This window comes from Propithecus coquereli, unplaced genomic scaffold, assembly GCF_000956105.1.
Source record: "Propithecus coquereli isolate 6110/MARCELLA unplaced genomic scaffold, Pcoq_1.0 Scaffold12, whole genome shotgun sequence".
Classification (NCBI taxonomy): Eukaryota; Metazoa; Chordata; class Mammalia; order Primates; family Indriidae; genus Propithecus; species Propithecus coquereli.
In genome coordinates, this window is record NW_012136080.1 from 5,460,156 (window position 1) to 5,484,348 (window position 24,193).

Here is a 24,193-nt window from a genome sequence, read left to right on the forward strand (position 1 = left end):
CTGTGATCCTAAATGCTCTAGAAAAGAAAAAGTCTCAAAAAAAAAAAAAAAAAAAAAAAGAGTGACATGGAAACTACTTAACATATTTCTTACAAGCACAATTCAATCTGGCTCAGGAAGGCCATGAATGTAATTACAGTCCTAAATTTGAAACCGCAGAGCCTACGATAAGTCAAAAATTAGATATGAAGAAATGTTTACAAGCAAAGCCTTCTGGGAACATTAGCTTCCATTTATTGAGAGACTACTATGTGTCAGGCACTGTATTAAGCCCCTTACAAAGATTATCTCATGAGAGTCTCTTAATTCTACAAGGGAAATGCTACTACTACCTCCATTTTATAAAGAGGAAACTGAGTTAAGAGAGATTAAGGGCCTTGTCCAAGGGAGAGTCTAAACAGCAAGTTACACTGAAATACACACAGCTTTCTCTCTGTGTGTTTGTTTTATTTTCCTCTCGGATAAACTAAACTGTGGGATCCAAAGTACAGAGGGTTGAAGCCACATGTTGTGTGCTACACTTTAAAGCAAGCAAAGTAGAATGTCCACTACATTTTCAATACACCCGGCATATCAATGATTGTAGACAATTCACTCTCCCTGTGATTAAATACAGAAGCAGAAATACAGATTTTCAGTGTGTATTTGTTGAATGAGGAACGAGCGAACAAAAGAATGAACAGACTGTAGGAGTCTCGGCTATAGATTCTCCATCACAGCTCATTATACTTTGACAGCTCCCCTTTCAAGAGGTCTTTTGTGGCTGGTTGAGCCTGTAGCACATTCATCAGGATTGAGGAAGCCCTCCCAGCCCGGCCAGGCCTACCTCCACTGAAGTCTCAATAAACTTCACACTTGAAAAAAAGACTCCCTGATTATCAGAGTCACCTAAAGCTACAGCAACAGGACAGATGCTTTTCTATAGGACATTAGATTTGCTTTAAATGTGTATCATTTCTTCGTCCTTTTGGCCTCCCCTCATGTTCGCTCTCGGGAGTAGAACGTGAGCTGCAAACCAACCGTCTCCCCACAGCGAGAGGACTGCCTTTCCCCTGCTCTGACTGCTACCCGCCACCCAGAGGGTTCAGAGGTGCTGATGCAGGTGGATGAGGGGTTTGGTGTGGGAGCAGAAGGAAGGGTGCTCTCAACACAGCTCCCGGCCGGGGCCTTTTCCTTAATCCAAAGAGAGGTTTCAGTTGTTCGAGGCAGAAGGGTGGGGTGGGGGTAGGGCTGGGAGGCCTGATCTGAGGACTGTCCTCGCGTCTTCATTTTCCTGCCACACTTTTTGCCCATATTTGTGCTGTCATCCATTTACAGTTATTCCCTAATTTACCAATGGTTGTGTTCAAAAGTTTGTATAAAAGGTAATCATTATAAATTTTAAACATAAGATTCAATTTATTAAATCTAAAATGAATGCCCTCCTCCTCAGAAAGTTTTATGCTTCCTTCAACAAAGACTGCAGGTAGGGGGCTCCTGGCAGCACCCACGGAGGAGGTGGTGTCTGAGTTGGGCCTCCATTTTGCAGGCCCAGGGCTGTGGAGGATGCTGCCGTCCACAGAGAAGTGACCATGCACCAACAAATGACACCTCTGGAGCCCAGCCACTGCTTAGGAGCGTGGTCTCCATGCTACAAAGCTCTCTAGCTTCAGACTTCGACCACCTCTCCCTCTGTCACAGACCTGGCCGTGCAGTGGTAGAGGGGCTCCCTGCCCACCCAGCACAGAGCTGGCCGACCTGGCAGCAGAGGTAGGGGAGGGCTCAGAAGCAGCCATTGGAGCCTCCAGAGCAGAAGTGAGCCACGACCTCAGCACAGAGCGAGGAGGCCAAGAGAGGGTTCCCGGGCTGCAGGGCATGGGAGGGAGGCCCAACTGCCTAGAGAGGAAGTGGTGAGGGAGGGGATGCTGAGAGGCAGGCAGGGCCAGGATGGTGGGCGGGAGAGCTCCGAAACCACCAGGAAGAACAGTGCACATGAGCACTTCCTTCGCACTGTTAATCTTTTAAACACACTTTTTGCATAATCAAATGTTAGCAGAGTAATCACAAATTCCACATTAGTGGGATCCAAATGTTTGAGGTTTTATTGTGTTTCAAATGGATCAGAAAGAACAGCCTGCCTAATGACAAGCACTACTGTAGTTTGATTTTCTGAGTCATTCTGAGGAGTTTTCACACAATAAATAGAGAAATGGCTTTCAGTCAATTATAGCTTTTCAGGAAACCAGGAAACATAATATAACACCTATAATAAATAAAATAACTAAAAGAGTTGAGCATTAATAAAGAAAAGGAGTCATACTTCGACCATCACAGTAATATCTGGAAAGGAAACAAATGGCAGTCTTCAAGTCTTCAAGATAAGCACTGCATCTCAGGTAAAAATGAAGCAAATCAAGATTAATGTCTTACCAGGTGCAAAAACCATCTGGTTTATTGATTTATATTTGGCAGAAGTCTTATGTTCCCAAAGAGAACAAACCTCTAATTACTTGCAGGGTTTAGTTGTTAGTCTTGTTTCTGAGAGTAGAAGGGCACAGGTCAGAGAGCCAGCTTGGCAGCCATTCATCTGAAAAACATCTTGGGTTGTAACAAGCTTAATTCAAGTCCAAGATACACAGAAGCTATAAAAGCCCAGCTATTCCAGCCACCACAGATGAGATGCTAGCCATGTGAGGAAAGCCTCCTTGGGAGTTTCAGGTCCAGCAGAGCTCTCAGCAGAATAAAGTCTCGTGAGTGAGCCCAGCCACCACCACACGGAGCAGAACTACCATCCGGCTGAGCCCAGATAACCCACAGAAATCCACAGAAACATGAGGAATAAGAAATCATTGTTGTTTTAAGCAACTATTAATAGTTTTGGCATAGTTTGTTATATAGAAATAGATAACTGAAATAGCCATTAAAGGTGGCCATATTTTGTGCTATCTGACAATACCTTCCTGGATGGTGGATTGAAGCAGAGGGAGAACCTGATTCAAGGACTTATAACTTTAGGAGAAGGTTTATAACTTTAGGATTGTTGGTCTGGAGCAAAAAGGCTAGACTGAGCTAGGAAATACAAATAGATCGAGCACTTGAAATAAAAGCTTAGGACGTACAGTAGGGCCAGACCAAGGCAAAACCAAGTCATAAAACAGTAGGAACTCTGAGTGAGCAGAGTGAGCTGGCCAGCAGAGGGAGAAGAATGCAGGAACAAGGATAAGCAGAAAGACCACTGGTCCACAGAGAGAAGCAGCCACCTCTGGGGCTGCCAGGGTTTCTGACAGCTTTCTAACCTCATGAGGCTGGACTACAGTTTCTGGTCTCAGAGTTCCCTGAAATCCCTGTCCCCCTCCTAATCCCCTGTGTGAGCCAGCATCTCTCACCCCTTCTCTGTGAGCTGGCCTAAGTGAGTTTCTACTCTTGATAACCAAAACAGACCAAAGAAAAACAGGACTCTGCTACTATGAGATTCTACCACTTCAGGAATGGCAATGAATGGACACAGTGAAAATTATCACCAGTACAGTGACTGTTTCAGCAAATGAAAAATAAAGGTAGAGGAACCATTAAGGTGGGCTGAAAACGCATTACAGAATTTTCTCTCTACATTTCTGATGAAATGAGCAAAAATAGTAAAATTGGCAAAAACATTACTAAGCAAAACACCACAAACAGCAACCAGACTAAGAAAAAAGTATAACAAATTTCTAAAACTCACAGAAGCTATATTGGCAAGTCATAAAAATCCTGAAAATTCAATCTAATACATAACCAAACAGGAGAGATACAAACTGAGTGACTGTCCTTCTCTTTTTACTTCTGTTTGATGGACCAGCAGATTGGACAGAGGGTGGGGGAAGAAAGAAATCACACGGGAAAAGCTGGAAATGGGGCTGGCACACAACTAGAAAACCAGACACAACAGAGAAAACAATGACTTTCAGGCAGTGCAACATAGTGATACCTGGGAGAAGGGGTACAAACAAGTGTCCAGCTCATGCTTGCAGTTTCCAGGTGCAGTGCAGGAACGGGGAACCCAAGCAGAGCCCAGCAGTCCCACTGGGTCTTGAGAAGACAGAGTCTGGAGTTCAGGGAGACTCAGCAGCTAGGATGTGAGGGGTAGAGCAGTAGAGAGGACGGAGCTCTAAAGCAGCTATTGTGAATCCAGGACGTATGTTCAAGAAGGGAGAGGACATGATGAGCATGAAGAGAAACGTGGGAAATTTGAAATTAAAAATACATTGGATAGGATTAATGGCGCATTACATACTGTATCAGGCAGTATCTAATTGGCATTACAGAAGAAGAGGGGAGAAAAGGTAAGACAGAAAAAATATTTCAGGAAATAATGACTGAAAAATTTCCAAATTTGGTAAAAACTATAAGTCCACATACCTAAAAATCTTAACAATCCCCAAGCAGAAGAAACATAATGAAAACCACATCGAAGCCCATCATATATATATATTTTAAACACACATACACACCCACACCCGCAAATATGCTCAACTTCCATACACTAACTAGAATGACTAAACTGACAATTCCAAGTGTTGACAAGGACATGGAGCAATTGGAACTCTCATAACACCGCTGGAGGAAATGCAAAATGGAACAGCAATATTTTGTAAAGCAGTTTGGCAGTTTCTTAAAAAGTCTCACATACACTTACCATATGACCCAGCAATTCCACTCGGATATTTACCCAAGAATAAAAACATGTATGCATAGAAAGACTTGTAGGTACAGCTTTATTCATGTTAGCTAAAACTGGAAACAACTCAAAAGTCTATCAACTGGTACATGTATAAACAAAGTATGTTACACCCATAAAACACTATTCGGCAATAAAAAGGAATGGATGACTAAAACACACATTACCTTGTATGAATCTCAAAAGCGTTATGCTAAATGGAATAAGGCAGGCAGAAAAGACTATACACCATGCAATTCCATTTATATGACATTCTGGAACAGGTGAAAGTGTAGACAGAGAAACTATATCAGCGGCTGCCAACATGGGGGACTTTACTGTAATACAAAGGGGCACAAAGGAATTTTGGGGGGTGACGGAAACTCTCATCGTTGTGGTGGGGCTGCATAACTGCAGGTATACCTCATTTTATTGCACTTCGCTGTTACTGTGTCTTTTACAAGTTGAAGGTCTGTGGCAGCCCTGCATCAAGCAAGTCTGTTGGTGCCATTTTTCCAACAGCATGTGCTCACTTCATGTTTCTGTGTCGCATTTTTGTAATTCCTACAATATTTTAAAATTTTTTATTATTATTATCTCTGTTACGGTGATTTATGTTCAGTGATCTTTGATGTTACTATTGTAATTGTTTTGGGGTGCCATAAACCACACCTATAGAAGACAGAGAACTTGCTAAATTTTGTGTGTGTTCTGACTGCTTCACAGATCAGCCATTCCACGTCTCTCCCCCTCTCCTCCGGCCTCCCTATTTCCTGAGACAAAATAATATCAAAATTTGGCCAAGTAATAACCCTACAATGGCTTATAAATGTTCCAGTGAGAGGAAAAGTTGTGCATCTCTCATTTTAATTCAAAAATGATTAAGCTTAGTGAGGCAGGCATGTCAAAAGCCAAGATAAGCCAAAAGCTAGGCCTCTTGCACCAAACAGCTAAATTGTGAAGGCAAAAGTAAAGTTCTTAAAGGAAATTAAAAGTGCTATTCCAGTGAACACACACAAAAGAGAGAAGCAGCCTTATTACTCACATGGAGAAAGTTTGAGTGGTCTGGATAGAGGACCAAACCAGCCACAACATTCCCTTAAGCCAAAGCCTAATCCAGAGCAGGGCCCTGACTCTCTTCAATTTTATGAAGGCCGAGAGAAGTGAGGAAGCTGCAGAAGGAAAGTTCGAAGCTAACAGAGGTGGGTTTATGAGGTTTAAGGAAAGAGGCTATTTCCGTAACATAAAAGTACAAGGTGAAGCAGCAAGTGCTGATGCAGAAGCTGTAGCAAGTTATCCAGAAGCTCGCGCTAAGACAGTTACTGAAGGTGGCTACACTAAACAACAGATTTGCAATGTAGATGAAACAGCCTTCTATTGGAAGAAGATGCCATGTGGGACTGTCATAGCTAGAGAAGAGAAGTCAATGCCTAGCTTCAAAGCTTCAACGGACAGGCTGATTCTCTTGTTAGGGGCTAATGCAGCTGGTGACTTTAATTTGAAGACAAAGCTCATTTACCATTCCGAAAATCCTAGGGCTCTTACGAATCATGCTAAATCTACTCTGACTGTGCTCTACAAATGGAACAACAAAGCCTAGATGACAGTACATCTGTTTACAGCATGGTTTACTGAACATTTTAACTGGAACTGGAGAGAACTACTGCTCAGAAAAAAAGATTTCTTTCTTACTGTTCATTGACAGTGCACCTGATCACCCAAGAGGTCCGAAGGAGACACACAAAGAGATTAATACTATTTTCATGCCTGTGAACACAACATCCATTCTGCAGCCCATGGATCAAGGAGTAATTTTGACTTTCAAGTCTTATTATCTAAGAAATATATTTTGTGCGGCTATATAGTTGCAATAGATAGTGATTCCTCTTATGAATCTGAGCAAAGTGAATTGAAAACCTTCTGGAAAGGATTCACTATTATAGATGCCATCTAGAGCATTTGTGATTCATGGGAGGAGGTCAAATATCAGTATTAACAGGAGTCTGGAAGGAGTTGATTCCAACTCTCATGGACGAGTTTGAGGGGTTTAAATTTCAGTGGAGGAAGTCACTGCAGATAGAGTGGAAACAGCAAGAGAACTAGAATTAGGAGCCTGAAGAAGTCACTAAATTGCTGCCATCTCATGATAAAAAATTCATGGATGAGGAGTTGCTTCTTATGGATGAGCAAAGAAAGTGGTTTCTTGAGATGGAATCTACTCTTGGCGAGGATGCTGTGAACACTGTTGAAATGACAACAAAGGATTTAGAATATGACAAAATTTAGTTGATAAAGTGGTGGCGGGGTCTGAAAGGATTGATTCTGACTATGGGTAAAATGCTACCAAACAGCATCCCATGCTACAGAGAAATCTTTCATTGAAAGGAAGAGTCCATTGATGCAGCAAAATCATTGTTCTCTTATTTGAAGAAATTGCCACAGCCACCCCAACCTCTGCAGCCACTGACATTGAGGCAAGACCCTCCACCAGCAAAAAGATTATGACTTGCTGAAGGCTCAGATGATCTTTAGCATTTTTGGGCAATAAAGCATTTTTTTTTTTTTTTTTGAGACAGAGTCTCACTCTCTTGCCTGGGGCGAGTGCCGTGGCGTCAGCCTAGCTCACAGCAACCTCAAATTCCTGGGCTCAAGCAATCCTATCGTCTCAGCCTCCCGAGTAGCTGGGACCACAGGCATGCACCACCATGCCCGGCTAATTTTTTCTACATATATTTTTAGCTGTCCAATTAATTTCTTTCCATTTTTTGGTAGAGACGGGGTTTCGCTCTTGCTCAGGCTGGTCTCGAACTCCTGAGCTCAGAACGATCCACCCGCCTCGGCCTCCCAGAGAGCTAGGATTACAGGCGTGAGCTACCGCGCCCGGCCCAATAAAGCATTTTTTAAGTAAGGTATGTACATTGTTTTTTTTAGATATACTGCTATTGTACATTTAACAGACTACAGTATCATGTGAACATGCATTTTTTATGCACTTGGAAACCAAAAAAATTGTGTGACTCACTTTATTGTGATATTTGCTTTATTGCAGTGATCTTCCCGGAACCGAATCAGCAATGTCTCAGAGGCTTGCCTGTGTATACATTTGTTAAAACTCATTGAATTGTGTGCTCGATTTTGGTGAATTTTATTTTGCATACATTATACCTTAGTAAAGTTGACAAAAAAAAGAATGACGTTGACAGTCTAAGGGGAGTGAGATCTGGAGGGCCGGCTTCTGAATCAAAGAAGCATTAACAGGAGCCTGTGGGAATGGATTGTACCCTGTCCCCAGTTACGCAGCAGAAACCCTAGAACAGGGCATTCTACAAACTCTGGGAAGTGAAGGCTAGGTCCAAGGGTCCTAGAAACCCGACTATGACCCAGCTGAGCTTTATCTGTTTCCTTGCCATTCCCTTAGGCTGCAGGAAAGCATAGGTGATTTCTTGGACTTGTGGTGACAATGAGCCAATTTAAATATTGAACTTATAACAAGCAACATGGGAATTATAGTCTTGGGACCAAATGTGAATGTTTTAAACCTGGACAATGGAAAAATAACAATATGCCCCACATAGTAATATCAGAGAGTGCTAACATTCTCATTTTTCATAGCAGAATGTCAACTGTGCTTCTAATTGAAACATGTAGCTTCAAAAACACCTAACGAAATGACTTCTATTCACACTTTTCGTAATCGCTTCCTTTAGCCTCAGAGGGATCTTTTTATCTCTTACGGTAAAAAATTGCCCACAAATTCATTTCGTTTCTTTATGGTTTACTTTTCTCCTGTTAAATTAAGTAAAATGAAATCTAGTACTTCTAAAAAATTAAAGAAAACAACTATAATAGAATTCTATCTACTGACATATCTTATTTAATATCTGAGACACCAGTGCTTGTGAGATGTACCCGTGTTTTATGTACCACTAAGAAAGAAAAACCACTATCAATTTAACTATGGCACAATGAAAGATGCCATGGACTTTAAAATACACACCGATTTCAAAGATGTCAACACTGTGGAAAAAAAAGTATGACTCAGAATCAATAAAATATATCTCCATCCATCCATCCAGCCAGACGTACGCATATAGAAAGGTTCCTGGAATAAGGTCACCTACATCTAATAATGGTTATTCCTCAGAGGGAGGATCTGAGTTCATTTAAAACTTGTATCTTTTCTACATTAAAAAAAGATGAATTTACTAAAACAAATGAATGATTTTTATTCAAGAAGAAAAAAGATTGGAAGCAAATATGCCAAAATGTTAATAGTAGAGAATTCTGAGTGTGGTGATCATGGATGACTTCATTTCTGTATTTTAAAACAATCTTCAAAATTGAAAAACTAAAAACAGCAAGTAAAAATTCATAACGACTGGGACAGGCACCCTTAGAAGAAAGGGCTTTCTTACCAGCAAGTGCCTCCTCTCAGGGTAACTAACGGTCCCAGGTTTGCCAGGGCTGTCCTGGTTTTAACACTGAAAGTCCGACTCCTGGGATGGTTGGTCACCTACCTCTTTTATGGTTCAAATGAACAGGGTGAAGCATCGGGAAAGATAACTTTTGATTCTAGAGCAATGGAACTCAATTTTTTTAGTGTGTCTCAGAGGAGCTTGTTAATAAGCAGGTTCCTGGGATCCACTCTGAGAGATTCTGGTCCAGGAGGTCTGGGCTGGGGCTCAGGAGAGGGCACTTTTAAGCACCCCAGTAATTGCAATGCCCTGGCCTTATGATGTCAGGGTTCCTCTGGCAAGTCCTCCTGTCTTCTTCCTCCTCCTCTCTCCATGTCCGTGGTCATCTGAAACCCTCCCTAAGCCTCTGTGCCACCAGGAGGCTCCTGCTGTCCCTGTCTACTGCACGCCACATGCATGGAGAGCTGCAACATCTCCAAGCTCACAGCAAAGAAAAACTGGTGGGAGGAATGCAAGGGATCCCATGCCCACCCTCTAGGAAAATGCTGGTAGCTCAACTCAGACCCCCATGAACACTCATTCTTCTAAAGAAAGTTTAAACCTGTGAAATACAAGAATCAAAAAAGTCCTTCCATTACACAGAAATGACACAGACACACAGATCTCTCCAGTTCTTCCCCATTCCTCATTTAGGTTCTACCATGCTCAAACACCATCTGTAGCAAATATCCTGGAAATTAAAAAAAGACCTATTATCCCATCCTATACATTTATTTCCATATGAACATAAGTCTGAGGTGTTAATTCTCTCTTCTGGACATAATTCAAAAGTAGGTTTCTTCAGTGTAGCTATTTGGTTCAATTACTTCTAAAATATGGCACATTACTTTATGTCAGCTGTTTTTCATTAATATGTGCACCAGGCTCCCATATTTGGTGGCTCTCAGCCCAGTGCTTTCAGACTTTAATATGCCTAAGAATCACCTGGGGATCTTGTAAAAATGGAGGTTCTGGTTCAGCAAGTCTGGGTGGGACTCCAGGTCCTGCATTTCTCACAAGCTCCCAGGTGAGGCCCAGGCTGCTGGTTCCTAGACCACACATGAGTAGCAAGGGTGGCTGACAGGCGAAAGTTTGGTCCCTAAGTCTATATTTGTCTATAATAAAATAAAAGGAAAATGAGCAATTGTTCCTACCACAGGGCTTAAACTGCTATGTTATTTTTTCCTGAGGTTTGCAAGAAATTTATAGTGTACCCCCTACCTCTCACTGAGAGTGAGTCAGCAAGTTGTAAAGCCAGATCCCTTTCCATTGTAAATTCCTATGTCTGCTGTTCACTGAACTGCAAATCACTGGAGTTAATTCTCAGCAGAAAATATACATATACATATATATATATGTGTGTATATATGCGTGTGTGTGTGTGTGTGTATATATATAAAACATATGTAAGAAGGAAAGTGTTTGAAGAGGTCAAGAAAATGATTTTAATTATAAAAATGAGTAGGAGTTTAACATGAGAAAATGCAAGTTGGCTAGTTTTGGAAGGGGGACCTTTTATTAAATTAAACCAGAAAATTATTGTCAGCTGCAGAGATGGAGCTTTTAACTTGAAAGGGAATGAGGAAATTAAAGGAGGCAGCTGTGATAATGTCTTTACAGTCCTGAATTTGTTGGGACTCAGAAAATAATATTCCAAAATATGGCGCTTTGACATGCTCAACTAAAGCAGCAGCCTCAAGGTCTCTCTGACTCTACTTCCATCCCCCTGTCCTGTCTCTCAATCTTCTGTCTCTCCCAAAGCACAGGATGAAGTTCCCTTATCTCCCTAGAAACTGGACCCCCAAAGAGGAACACAAGTGTCTTTGATCCCCTCCCTGAAATTTCATTAACCAGAGAAGATTAAAACTCATAGAGGAAGAGACTGAAAATTAAACACCACACCTACAGCCCAGACAAACTCTGTTCCAAACTGTCTGTTCTCATGTTCTACTCAATTCCCAAAGAGAATCATTTATTGTCATGAATCGTCTAAACACTGGGCCCATTTATTTCCCCTAAAGTTCACTTACCACCCCTCAAAACTGCCACCTTTCCCCCCTCCCCTCCCCTATGAAGAAGGATTTATAAGCGTCAGGACCTCATTTGGTTGTTAGGTAATCATCCTCCTGCAATTCCCCTGCTTATACAAGTTAAATAAATATGTCTGCCTTTTTCTCCTATTAATCTGTCTACTGTTAGTTCATTTTCAGAACCCTTCCAAGGGTGGAGGGGAAGCCTTCCCTTCTCCCTTACAAATTCAACTGGGCATAAAGCATGGAGGGTGAATATTGAGAGTCATTTTACACTTAGTTGTCCAAGATCTAGAATAAAATAACCTCTGTGTTATTATTATTCACATTCCCAAACACTGAGGCAAAAATAAGAACTGTTGGGATAAAACTCAAAAAAGTCTTGTTTTCAACATAAAAGAGCATTATTTTAAAAATCACGTCATATTATACATAGAAGAAAAAAGCCTAAGAGAACGCACAGCAACACGCCAACAGTCATTGTCTCTGAACGGTGGGTTAAGTTTACCTTTGCATATTACTTTTCTGACACTTTCTACAAGGAAAATGTATTTCTTTTACAATAAAAAATAATAAAAGTTAATTTTTAAAAATAGCCTTGCCAGGATAGATATACGTATCTTCCTTGAAGGAAAATTTCTTCCCAATAGCAAATCTTTTACATATTTCCTTTGATTGAGCTCCACGTAATTCCATTTTTTTCTGGGATCATATTAACACTAAGGCTGTGATTATACTTTAAAGTATTAATGAAATTTGAGTATCTAGAATCTTTCAATTCCCAATCATTCCTCTATAATCATTTTCTTTTCACATATAGCAACTAGCATTTATGAACTTTAAAATGCTTCAAAGTTCCTTTGTCTTTCTAACTATAAAGTCTCCATGTTCTCCATCCAAGCCCCAATGCCAAGCTCTTGTGCCTGCAGACCCCCTGGAGGGCAGAGTTTTCCATGTGATTGCTGTTCTATCGCACATGCTATAACCTCAATGGTCGATCACATACAATGCAGGAAATGTTATACTAAGAGGAGGAAGCATGCTGAAAAAGACTGCAAGACCACCAGCATCAGAAACAACTCTGTAGATACCTTTAAGATGGTAATATTCCAGGTAAAGCTCTCCACTGCTTTTTGTAGCTTTCGTTCCTTCAAACCTTCCTTGGTGCCTATGCTGTGCAAGTGTTCATGGAATTCCATGGCTGAAAGAGATAAAAAAGATGAAGTACATTACGCCCCCATCCAATCTGTGGTGATGAACCGGCAATATTTATTGTTCTAGGTATAGCTAAGACCATTCCAACCTCCAGTGGAATTTCACAAATGTGCCCCTTTAAGAATGTAATAATGGGGAGGAAACATTCAAAACTCAAGGTATGAACAAGGTGGAAGGCGTCTTAGAGGTCAGTGATCATTCCTCACAGCTTTGAAGGACAAACAGGGCACACATGGTCTTCTCATTTTCATTTTAGAGAAGGGAAGCTCAGCAAGCTTGAGAAACAGAAGCCTGCCAAGGAGCAGGCAGAAGAGCCGGGACCAGAACCCAGGTCTCTGCAATCTCAGAAGGCAGATTTCAGCGCGACTGAGGGCATAACGCTGGTGAATGGGGATGGAAAGAATGCAGTGATGTATCTCTTACCACAGTACCGCTCACTCTGAGGTCACACCAAGCCCACACTAAAGGGAAGGGGATGGGGAGAAAGACCCAGAACTCTAACTGCATTTATATGACAACTCTTTACACCAGAATTTACATAATCAAATGAATATTCCCTATTGTTCAAAACAGTCTAAGAGGAAGCTTAGATCCTATAACTCAAATTTAGAATACAGGGTTTTTACATAAATTTAAAAATTTTATGCTTTTTTTCTCTCTTAGATGGAAAATCCTAATTCCTAACAAAAGCAAGATAACTACTAATAGTAAGACTACTGAATCTAATTTAAGCACTCTTAGCATTTTTTTTGTCCTTAGAGTACACCTTATTGAGAACATACAGCAAAAATATTATGCTCTAAGGTCAGAATAATTTTTCTCTCTATGTGGTTATGTCATTAATAACATGCAATTCGGTTCATGTGTTTCTTTTGTGTGTGTGTGTCCCTCCACTCTGGGAAGGGGACTGCTCGTTTACGTAGGTGTAGTGCCTCGCAGCAGCCCTCACAAACAGGCTTTTAATAATGCTTGACAAATGGAGCCTTTACAATTCTTAAAAGGATACGAAGATGCAGGGGAACTACCCAAAGTAGTTTCTCCTTCTGAGCGAACAAAAGGTATGTGTGTGAGAGAGTGATTTTGTGGATGTCATCTGCTTTACGATTACATCAAAACATTACATGATCCAGAGTCAAATCGCCTATCAAGGTGCACTGAGCTAAGTCTTGCTTTTGTCCTGGTCTTCTCTACCTTGATCCCTCTTCTCCTTATATACTTTTTATTAGTTTTCTATTTGTCTTTTTATGGTATTGTTTCTCTTTGCAAATATAAGCAAATGTGTACATATATTCAAAAATCTTCCCTTTCTTACACAAAAAGTAGCATACTACGTACACTGTTTTGTACCATGGTTGTTTTTTTTCCTCGCGTAACTGCACAGTGGAGAGCACTCCATGTCAGGGTATAGAGCTCTTTCTCATTATTTTTTTAAAACAGCTACAGAGACTCCATTTTGTGGATGTACCAGCATTTATTTAACCAGTCTCCTACTGATAGACATTGAGTTGTTTGAAATCTTTTGCTATTACAAATATGTGGAACTGTTGTAAATTTTATAAGACATCTTCTGTATTCTTTTGTATAATTTTACTTTGCAGTTGTGCATTCCAATTTCCAATTGGCTTTCTTTGCAACACCATTTCAAAGCAACTCTTTATACAGTGATTGACAGTAACTTTATTTCTTAGTGTCTTTAAATATTAAGCAAAAGCTGACATACATATGACAAATGTAACAAACTGCCAAATTAGTCTTTTTTCTTCTCTATTTTTCCCCCACCTCCTAGGAGCTATGGGTCTACTTCCTATCATGCTAGTAAGGCATGAGAGGGTTTCAAGAAAGAAGAGTAATTGGTAAAATTCATTCCATTGCCTAGGGAACTAACACACTGACCACTCTCCTCTCCAACATCTCTTTTGCCAGTGATGATACCTGAGAACATCCCAATGTGCTTAACTAAGGAAACTCCCTCCACTCCAATGCTGGTGACCTTGCTCACACGGTGGTTGGCAACTCCTATGTCTAGTTCTTCCTTTTACTGGATATGCTTGGCTTAACAGACCAAAAAAAACCCAAAAACCAAAAAAATGAAAATAATAATGACCACAAATAGGCTGTAATGATGTTCTAAAATCCAGGGTTTTGGCTAGAACATTAAATCTCACACACACACACACACACACACACACACACACACACAGAGACACGCACCCAAACCACACTTTTCCTCCCTCTTCACTTCTGGGAGACTCCCTGGAGTGTGACTCAGACCCACCAGTTGGGACCCTAAGGATAAAATACTGATGTGTTCGCTTTTCTGTTAAATTTTAATACTGGGCTTCGGCAAGAGATCTGGATTTCTGAACAGGAATCATTAATACTCATAATATTTCTATTTCTGGCAGTCAGGAGGCACCATATTCTCATGAGTATCATGGAGGCTGGGTGAGTGGAATCCATGACTGGAATACAGGATGGGAAGTGGTGGGGGAGTGGCTTTCCGCAAACAAGAAGGAATACTCCATGGATGAAAGATGCTTGGGAAAAGAAACTGGGAAGGGAAATGGAAGTGATACTAACATGGACTACACCTACAATCGCTTGACCAGATGTAGGCTATTTGCAATGCTGTTTTATGACACATCGAAACTGGCACAAAGGTGTAACACAGTAGTGGGGATTTTTCAGACATCAGGGTATCTGCTTGGAAGCCTCATTCCTCTGGGGACAGACTGTTATGTTGCCTTGCTGAACATCTGATCACCAGTAAGGTAATGAGGCAGTGATAGGAACTGCTATACTGGGCTTAATTCCAATTAACAAGTAAGAACCTTCAGATAATATAAGCATGGAACAGTGGAAGAAGGGAATGCTGAGGTTACACAAACACACAAACATCTACCCTAGACTTTTAAGAAAGCAGCTTTCAGGAAGTTCAGAAGACAGGCAGGAACCCAGGGCCGGAGGCAGTAAAAAGACAGACTGCCTTGAGAAGGATTGCGCACTCAAAGAGGAAATACAGTCAAGGATAAAAAATGGTATTGATAGGGAAGAAATAGGGAAGCATTTAAAGAAACAAGTGTAGTTGCACACGTGTCTGCTACCTAAAAGGTCGTATTTTACAAGTCTATTAAAAAGAGAGAAAATTCCCCCTTATTTTACCTTCTTAAGATATTTCTAGCCCAATGAAAGTTCACCGGGAAGTGCAAAACGTTTTATCAATGAAGCTCTTTTTTAAAAAAAATGGGAGTAAAAAGGTGATATATTGAATGTTGGAACAATTGTATTAAAAATACAAAATTCAGAATCTAAAAAAGTGAACAAGACTATGTCAATCCCGATGCATCTCAATTTTGACCACAGGGTGCAGCCTGGGCCTCAGGATGCCTGAGCCCGCGCCACTTTGTTCAGAAACAAAACCTGGCTACTCTGGTGACTATTTCTCTGGTCAGCCTACAGAGGTTAGTTCTACCTCCTGCCTTCTTATTAACTCCAATACCCCATGAACCCCATGGACATGCAACGACTCCTCTGCATTTATACAATGTAAATATTAATATCTGATTTTTTGCATGTTCCACGTTTATCAATTATCAGTGTGTCTTTTATCTGCCCGTCCAGAGTGACAGTCCCTGCAGTCTGGGAAGGAGACTGTTCATTTACATAGGTGTAGTGCCTAGCAGCAGCCCTCACAAACACGCTCGCAATGACGCCTGTCAAACGGAGCCTTTACAATTCTTAAAAGGATAAGAAGATACAGGAGAACTATCCAAAGTAGTTTCTCCTGAGCAAGCAAAAGGAACAGAACACAGCTGCCGTCATTCCCTCAGGGGACACCACTGAGGGCTGTCCCCACGCAAGGGCCTGTCGGCACTGTGGGAAGATCATACCGAGGTGGCCTTCCCTGGGGCCTCCAGTTCTTCACCTGTGACATTAAGAGGTGAAACTACTTCACCTCCTAATACTTCTGAAAATAACTGGAATTTTATTGATCCTGAGGAAATTTCTTTTGTGATGATTATCTATAAAATCAATATTTAGAAGTTTCTGCCTCATGGATTTAAGACAAAAGAGTTCTAATATTCTTACAGAGTGTGGCTCTTAGCTTGCGTGGCCCGAGCATGGCCTGATGGACTTATGGGAAGCTACCAGCAGACACTGGGGAGATCCAAAGGGAGGCAGAGTCCGGACTGTGTCACTGCTGTTGCTGCTTAGTGATGGTGACAAGAATTCCCATTGTGAAAATAATCTTCAGGTTCAGAAATAGAAACCAGGCCAATAGTAATGAGAGAATAACAAGTGGGAGTATTTTTTCTTTCAGGAACAAGTTCTATTTCTCTGTATGTTTACAGTATCTTCCAAATACTATGCCAGAATATTTTCATCATAAATTGGTATACTTCAGAACCATGTATAGGTGTTCACATTATCTTGAAGTTAATTGCTTAACAAAATAATTATATTTTTTCTATTAGTCGATGTCCCATATACTATCTGATTTAAACTAAATGGCATTATAAAAGTCTCAAATAAAGCATGGGCTTGTCCATGTTTTCTTTAAAAGTAAAATGTAACATTTTGGGGCAACTATTCAAGAGGTACGGGAAGGAACCAGGATTTCTTGATTCTACAACCATGTTGCCACCCAAGTAAGACAAGAGGTAACAGTTAATTCTGGCCAAAGAAACTAAAATCTCTGTAAGTTAAGATGTGAAATACAAACTTCCTTTGAAAGCCAAAACTAAGTAGGTAAATAGTCCTTTGAAAAGTGTGACACAATTGCAATGTGCTATATAGTTACTGGTCAAAATATATAGTGTGTTTAAAGACATCAAAGTGTGAAAGCTGTGAGCATATTACATGAATCCAGTAAAATATGCAGGAATAGGGATTATTCCTTAGGAGTAAATTATGTCCAGAGATCAGCAGACGGCCAGTGGCTTGTGCACAGCCCTGCTGAGGCCTAGCGTGACTGCTCTTTCAACAAAAGGACTGCCTTTGAGCCTTGGTGACTCTGTGCCAAACAACCTACGATTAGGTTCTTTTGACTCCATGACCCCAAGTTTCTGTTCCTAGGAAAAGCAGTGTGTTATTTTTCTCCTGGAGTGTTAACCTTCTCAAATTTCTCTGCGGTAATGAACTTGAGAAAAGGAGATAAATAGTAGGCCATCAAACAGCAGAGAAAGACAAATGGAAAATCCATAGTCAGTGATGTCTGTGAGAGTTTAATTCAGTTCGGTCTAAAGGGAAGATACAGACTACATGATCAAGGTTAGGCCATTGGTCCATGAGTGGGGATTGCACAAATCATTTAACCTTTGCTTTACAGCTATAATGTTAAATTTTTAAAATGGGTATCGCCATACAAACGTATATTATTGAATTTTTATGTAAAAAAACGTATTTTGGAAAGTTATCACTTCTTTCCATGTCATCTCTAAAATCTAAACAGCTTAGATGTTTGATATGTGTAGGTGTTGGTTTCACATAATTTTCCAGTTATTATTTCAAAATACTTTGTAATTTAAATATTTTAAAGAGTTTTTTTTGAGGGGCTTAAATATTAATGGCAATAAAATGAAATGTAATGTTGACAGACTGTCATGTTTTATAAAAATTAATACATGGGTGAAAATGTTTCAAGATGATATAATTTAAATTAAGTCAGAACATTCAGTACAACTGTATACAATTACATTAGAATGTACTGAAGGGAAATTTCCACTTCTATCAAGTTTTCTGTTTCCTGTCACAGCAAACTTAGATGAAAACCAAAGGGTTTTAAAAATTAAAAACATGATATACACAATAAGAAGATATGAAAAAGGGACTTTTGTTTTGAAAGGAGGTGGGGGCCCAGTCAGAAACATGGCATCATCTCCTCTTCCGATGAAATGAATGCCATCTATTCTTGCCAAACATAAAGCAGACGACCTTTCAAACATTCTGGTTGGGATTTTCTCTACCAATCTAAATGATGTGAATCTAAAATATAGCATGTAGCACATGGCTAAAAATTTTTAGAAGCAAATATAATTTTAAAAAAAATCCTTGTGAAGAGACATATTGATCTTAAACTGACACACTTAAATGTGAGTTTTTTGACAAAGTTTACTTTGCTGTCCTAAAAAGATCTTTTGTCACAAACATAACCTGTGCAAAAATATTTTTTTGTGGGTTGAAAAATACAAGCTAAAAGTAACGACTAAAATCTTTTATTTGTTTATTTTTGGGGGGAATCTGATCTTATTTATTTGTTACTCATAACATCTTGGTTTTAACTGGACTCAGAAGTAGAAGCTCTGAGAGAGGACAGCCTGCATCTCTTGGCAATCTGGTCCTGGCATTTTTCTTTGGCCTCCTTCACTCTCCTAGCCAAAAGCTTAGCATATTCTGTGGCCTCTTTCTTATTTTTCTTAGAACACTGTTTCTTCAGAGCAATATGCTGGCATTTGTGTTGCTGGACAGCTGGAGTAACAAGACGCTGAATCTTGGGGGCTTTGGTCCTAGGTTTCTTAGCTTCTCTGTTTAAGGGCTTTCTTACAACATATTGTCAGATGGCATCTTCTTTAGAGAGACTGAAAAGTTTATGGATTCTGCTTGTTCTTTTGGGCCCCAGATGAGGCACCGTAGTATCAGCCAGTCCAGGAACATCCTTCTCTCCTTTTTAAATAATAACCAAGTCGGGAATGCTCAGATTGGCATCCACAATGCAACCCCAAACAGATTTGTGCTTTCTTCCTCCAGTTCTCCTTGGTCTGTAACAGGACCTTGCTCAGTAGCAGGCGAACACGGCCAGGGGTCAAAACGCTCTGCTTCATGGGGAAACCTTGCTTGTCATTCCTATCATTGATTCAGACTGCACAACCCTTCCATTCTTCACCCAGAGCATCAGCAGAAACTTCTATGGCCATACACTTCTCAGGAAAAGCAGAAAGTTTGCGTTCATCGTCCTCTTCAATGAGTTTCTGGCTCAGTGGCTGGCAAGTAGACAACTTCATCTCAAAGCAGCCGATTGCCTCCAAGTTGCCACGAAAAAAAGCCTAAAATCTTACAATGGTGACAAAATAAATATATGTTTATGATATTAAGTTATTTCAAATTTACCAAATTAGGTATAGTGGTATTTTTCCTGGGCAATGGACACAAGTGTATTTGGGACCTTATTCAAGAGGTCAGTGTATCAACAGTATTAAAAATACCTTAACATAACACAGTCTGCACATGTCTGTGGTACAACATTGCACTATCTTGAGAACAAAATAGGGATATCTGATCATTTCTTCTAACTAACTTACATATAGTACCTGTTTAAATATACAACTTTTGTAAACTATATGATCTGCCCCAAAACTCTAGGGGTCTGAAGTTTGGGTGTGCTGCTGACATGTGGGTGTTTACACCCCAATCTTCAAGGAGATATGGAAATGCCTAATTATTTCTCATAGAGTTCCAGTTGGTAGTCTCTTTTCTTGGCCTTCTTCCCAAACGATCTTGGCATTAACAAAAGCCAAATTATTTTAAGATGTATTCTGAACTGTTAAATCCTATTCCACATGAGGCAGAAGAGATAAACCGGGTCTCTTAAATATATCCCTGAAACCCAGATGGATGACAAGACCCCCGCGATGCCAAATTCACAGCAGCACAATTTGTGAATGAATTATATGAAGGAGGTTTTCCTTCCTTTGCCAGCACTTTCCACCTGGGTAAATCTAGGTGAGATCAAGCTGCATAACTTTTAGTCCTCTGTGGAATCTAATTACCACACCCCCATTCTAAACACACGCCACGTGACTCACTTGGGTGGGATAATACGAGGAATGCTGTGTTTAGCAAGACCCTCTTCATTTCATCCCACTGAGAAATAAAGGGGCCTCCCTCCTCCACCACAATTATACATACATAAAGAGTGGTTCTGTGATGCCGGGAGTATTTGTGTTTGGATCACCTCTCCTACATCTAGTCTTTCCTTCTTTCCCACAACACACAAGGCCCTTGTGACCACACCCAGTCCAGGTTTCTCCTTCTTTTTTATACTTCTTATTTTAATTTTCAGTAGATAACATAGTCATATGGCTCAACAATTTAAAAAGTACAAAGTGATATACAGGGAGCTGTCTTTCCTTTCCCCATTTCCCAGCCTCCTGTTCCCTTCCATCAGGCAACCACTGTTATTCGTTCTCAGGAATCCTTCCAGAGACGCACGCACAGCACACAGGGCATGTTCTCCCTGCCCCACCTTTTAAAACGAATGTTAGCAAGTAATATATACTGTTTGCCTTGATTTTACTACTACTATATATATTTATTGTACCTATTTTTGTATATAAGATCTTCCTTATATATGTATATATGTGCAGTGTGTGTGCATAGGCAAGCATGTGTATATATATATTAATACATATGCACGTATATATTTCTTTATTCTTTTTCATAATAGCATAATGTCCCATTATAAGGGTGTATCATAATGTATTTAACCAGGGCCTGCCTGAACATTTAGATTGTTCCAAATATTACAAAGAAAACTCTGTACATATGTCTTTCCCCAAGTATGTGATCATATTTGTTGAATAAACTGTGAAAAATGGGATTGCTGGTTTAAAATGTATAGAATTTGAAATTCTGAAATTTACTGCCAAGTGGCTTCCTTAGGTGTGGACCCAATTTACATGCCCTCCCCCGCCAATGTGACGCTTATCAGTTTCCCTATATTCTTACCAATCCATCATGAAATGTGTATAATGGAACTTTGGGGTCTTTGATACAGACATTTGGTTCTGATAGATGAAAAATGGTATCTGCTTGAAACACCTCATTCACTACACTTCCAGAAGACAGCAGTTTCTCCTCTTGCCTCTCTGGCCACTGTACCTTAACCTCCTGTGCTTGTTCTTCCACATCTCCCCGCCATCTAAACATGGAAGGGCCAGGGCTCCCTCTTCTGTGTCCATAGTCACTTCTTAGATGAGCTTAGTCTCCCAGCTTGAAAGAACATCTTTGCACTTAGGATTTCCAAATTTATTACCTCCAGCCTGGACCTCAAACTTTAGACTTGGTATATCAGACTTAACTTGTCCCAAAACAAACCCCTGATCTTCCCTCTCAAACTCGCACCTGTCCCAGTCTTCCGCATCTTGGTAAACAGCAGCTCTGTCTCCCAGGATGGGGCAGAAAATCTCAGTCAGACTGACTCCCCTCCCCTCTCCTCCTACTCCACATCCAATTCATCAATAAATCCTGTTAGCACGACCTTCAGAATGTTCGCTTTTGTCCTATAGAATTCTTCAAATGTAGTCTAACACACAAGTTTGTTTGTTTAGTTTCATGTTAAAGCTTCTGGGTTTGTGTTAGTCCCTTGCCGGCATCTCTGGCCTCATTTGCTGCTCCTGTGTTTGCCATGTGATATTCCATGTTGCTCAGTGATGCTGCTCGCATGGGCCTTATTGCCCTGCATATGCTCTTCTTTCTGCCTGGAATGCCTGTGCCCACCTGCCTTGGCTCCTAGACAAACCACCTTCTTGACTCAACTCCTGCCCTAAACTCTGGTTCAACTACCACTCCAGACACAGCTCGGCACACCTTCTCTGTGCAGTCAGGGCTCCAGGGCAGTGCACGCTCACCCCTGCACTTATACCCTGGGCGGTGATGAACAGCGCATATACCTAGCTCCAGCGCTCGACCTGGCACCCTCTGAGGGCAGGGTCCATATCCTGTTTGTCTGTGGAATCTCCAGCTTCTGCCCAGACCGAGAGTAAAAACCTAATGTCTGTTGAACAAATGAAAGAACACATAAATCTGCAGCATTCTGCATTCAGTTCAACTCAACAAATATTTACTGAGTGCCAGCTTTGTTCCAGATACTGTTCTTGCTGTTTGGGATATGTGACGAACAAAGATCCCTGCCCTCAAGGAGTTTACACTCTAGTTGTAAGAAGACAGACAAGTGACCAACCTCAGTAAATTATATGTTAAGTTAGAAGAAAATGACTGTTACAGATAAAGACAAGTAAGCAGGGTAAGGCATCAGGTGTGCTGGGGATGCTTTTCAGCTTTGAGGGTGAAGTGAAACATCCAGTTCCGAATTACAGGCTTATAATCACATCCCAGGATTTTCTCTATTTCCTCCCAACCCTTTTTTCCTTAGACAACTCCTCCACTCAGTGGCTCTTCCATTTGGATGACGGCCAATTGTATCTGTAGGCCCAACCTCCATCCCGACCTTCACTGTAGCTGCTTCAACAATTTACTGGCTATTTCCACTTGACAGTCGAACTGCGATCTCATGTGCAGCACATGTGAAACAGACCGTCACAACTGACTTCTTCCTAACTAACATTGCGGGCACCCACATTCTGTTGTAGGGAGTAGTATTTGAACGTGGAGGGCACAGGAGAGAGACAAGTCAATCACTGAGTCCCCAGGTGGTTCCCTGACTATTCAGTGACCCCACTGCCTGTAACAGTTTCCTGAAATGTCCAAGACATTGAGAGAGAGAACTTTAAACAAGGGCTTTATAACTAAATAAGTTTGGGAAATGCTGAGTTAAACCAGAGGATATTTAGCTTGCCAACATGTACTGAGAATCTCCAAAGGGGAATAAGTTGCGTTATAAAAATTTGATGATGAAATTCTTTGCCCGAGGAACAGGACTAGTGTTCCCAGAATTAGGATTTGGGAAATGTTGGCCAAAAAAAAAAAAAAAAAAAATCAAAATGGGTTAGCCTTGAATTAAAAGGCTTCCATCATTGAGCCCAACTTATATTTCCAACCCTAATTTCTACTGTTTCCTGAAGCAAGTATTTCCCTGCAGCAGTAGAAGCACACCTTGATGATGAAGCCTACTAAGCCCTGGCCCACCTAAAATGCCCTGTTCCTTCTGCTTAACTCACACAAATCCCACATTCCCTCAAGCTCCACCTCCTTCCCTACCAAGACCCTCTGAGACAGCTCCTTTCTTCAAACTTCATTCATACCTGTTATCTATACCACTCACTTGGTTGTGTTTTATAAACTTCCATGATAGCAGAGACCTTTACTGTCTTTTTTCGCAGCTCTAGTAAGTAATTAGTACAATACCTAGTCATGGAACACATTCCACAAATCCATGACTGTGTTTTTTCTTTAATATGTTAACATGTTATTGACATGGCATTGACCTATACTGAAGAGTACAATCATCTATAATAAAATAGGTTAATTAAAGTTGCTTTAAATTCCTTATTCTTAAAAGATACGTTTACCTCTAAATACTGTTAAAACATTCTTAGAATGCATTTGTTCACTTTTACCCAATCCCTTATATATTCCCTTTCACAATTCCTTATATATTTATATTATAGGATTTGTGAACCATACAATTTGAGGGCTGGAAAAAGCCTTAAAGATCATCTAGGCTAAATTACTTTATTTCAGACCTGAAGATACCTGTTATATTGAACCTTCTGGTATTTGTATCAGAAAGGTGATTTATTTTGTTTGTGAACTTTACTTGAACTGTAGTTCTTCTCAGCTTTGACAAGCAATTATAATAGAAATGGTTTTTTTAACGCAAGCACCAGAGTTGAAGACAACTTGGTCTCACTCCTTACCCCTCCCCAGCAAAGCGCCTGCTGAGATGACCCTCAGAGCCTTCAGAGATTCTGGGTTTACAAAGGAAGGAGGGGAGAACACAGAGAGAACACAGCTTGGTCCTTCCTTCTTCCACTGTTTGCCCTAGTTTCAGCATCTGTACCATAGAAGGGTCCATGGTGCAAAACAAGTTAAAATAGTCTTGAATAATATGAACCTTTTTTCCTAATGTCAATTTGTTTCTG

At 40.5% G+C, this 24,193-nt stretch overlaps 1 protein-coding gene across 2 annotated transcripts in view; it reads right to left on the reverse strand.

The window, feature by feature from the left end:
- The window catches only part of PLCL2 (phospholipase C-like 2), a 189,056-nt gene that overhangs the window by 8,395 nt on the left and 156,468 nt on the right, over positions 1–24,193 (reverse strand). For both annotated transcript variants that reach the window (XM_012663625.1, XM_012663630.1), the window contains exon 5: positions 12,251–12,360. In XM_012663625.1, the coding sequence (XP_012519079.1) occupies positions 12,251–12,360 (110 nt within the window). The remainder of the gene's footprint in view (positions 1–12,250; positions 12,361–24,193) is intronic.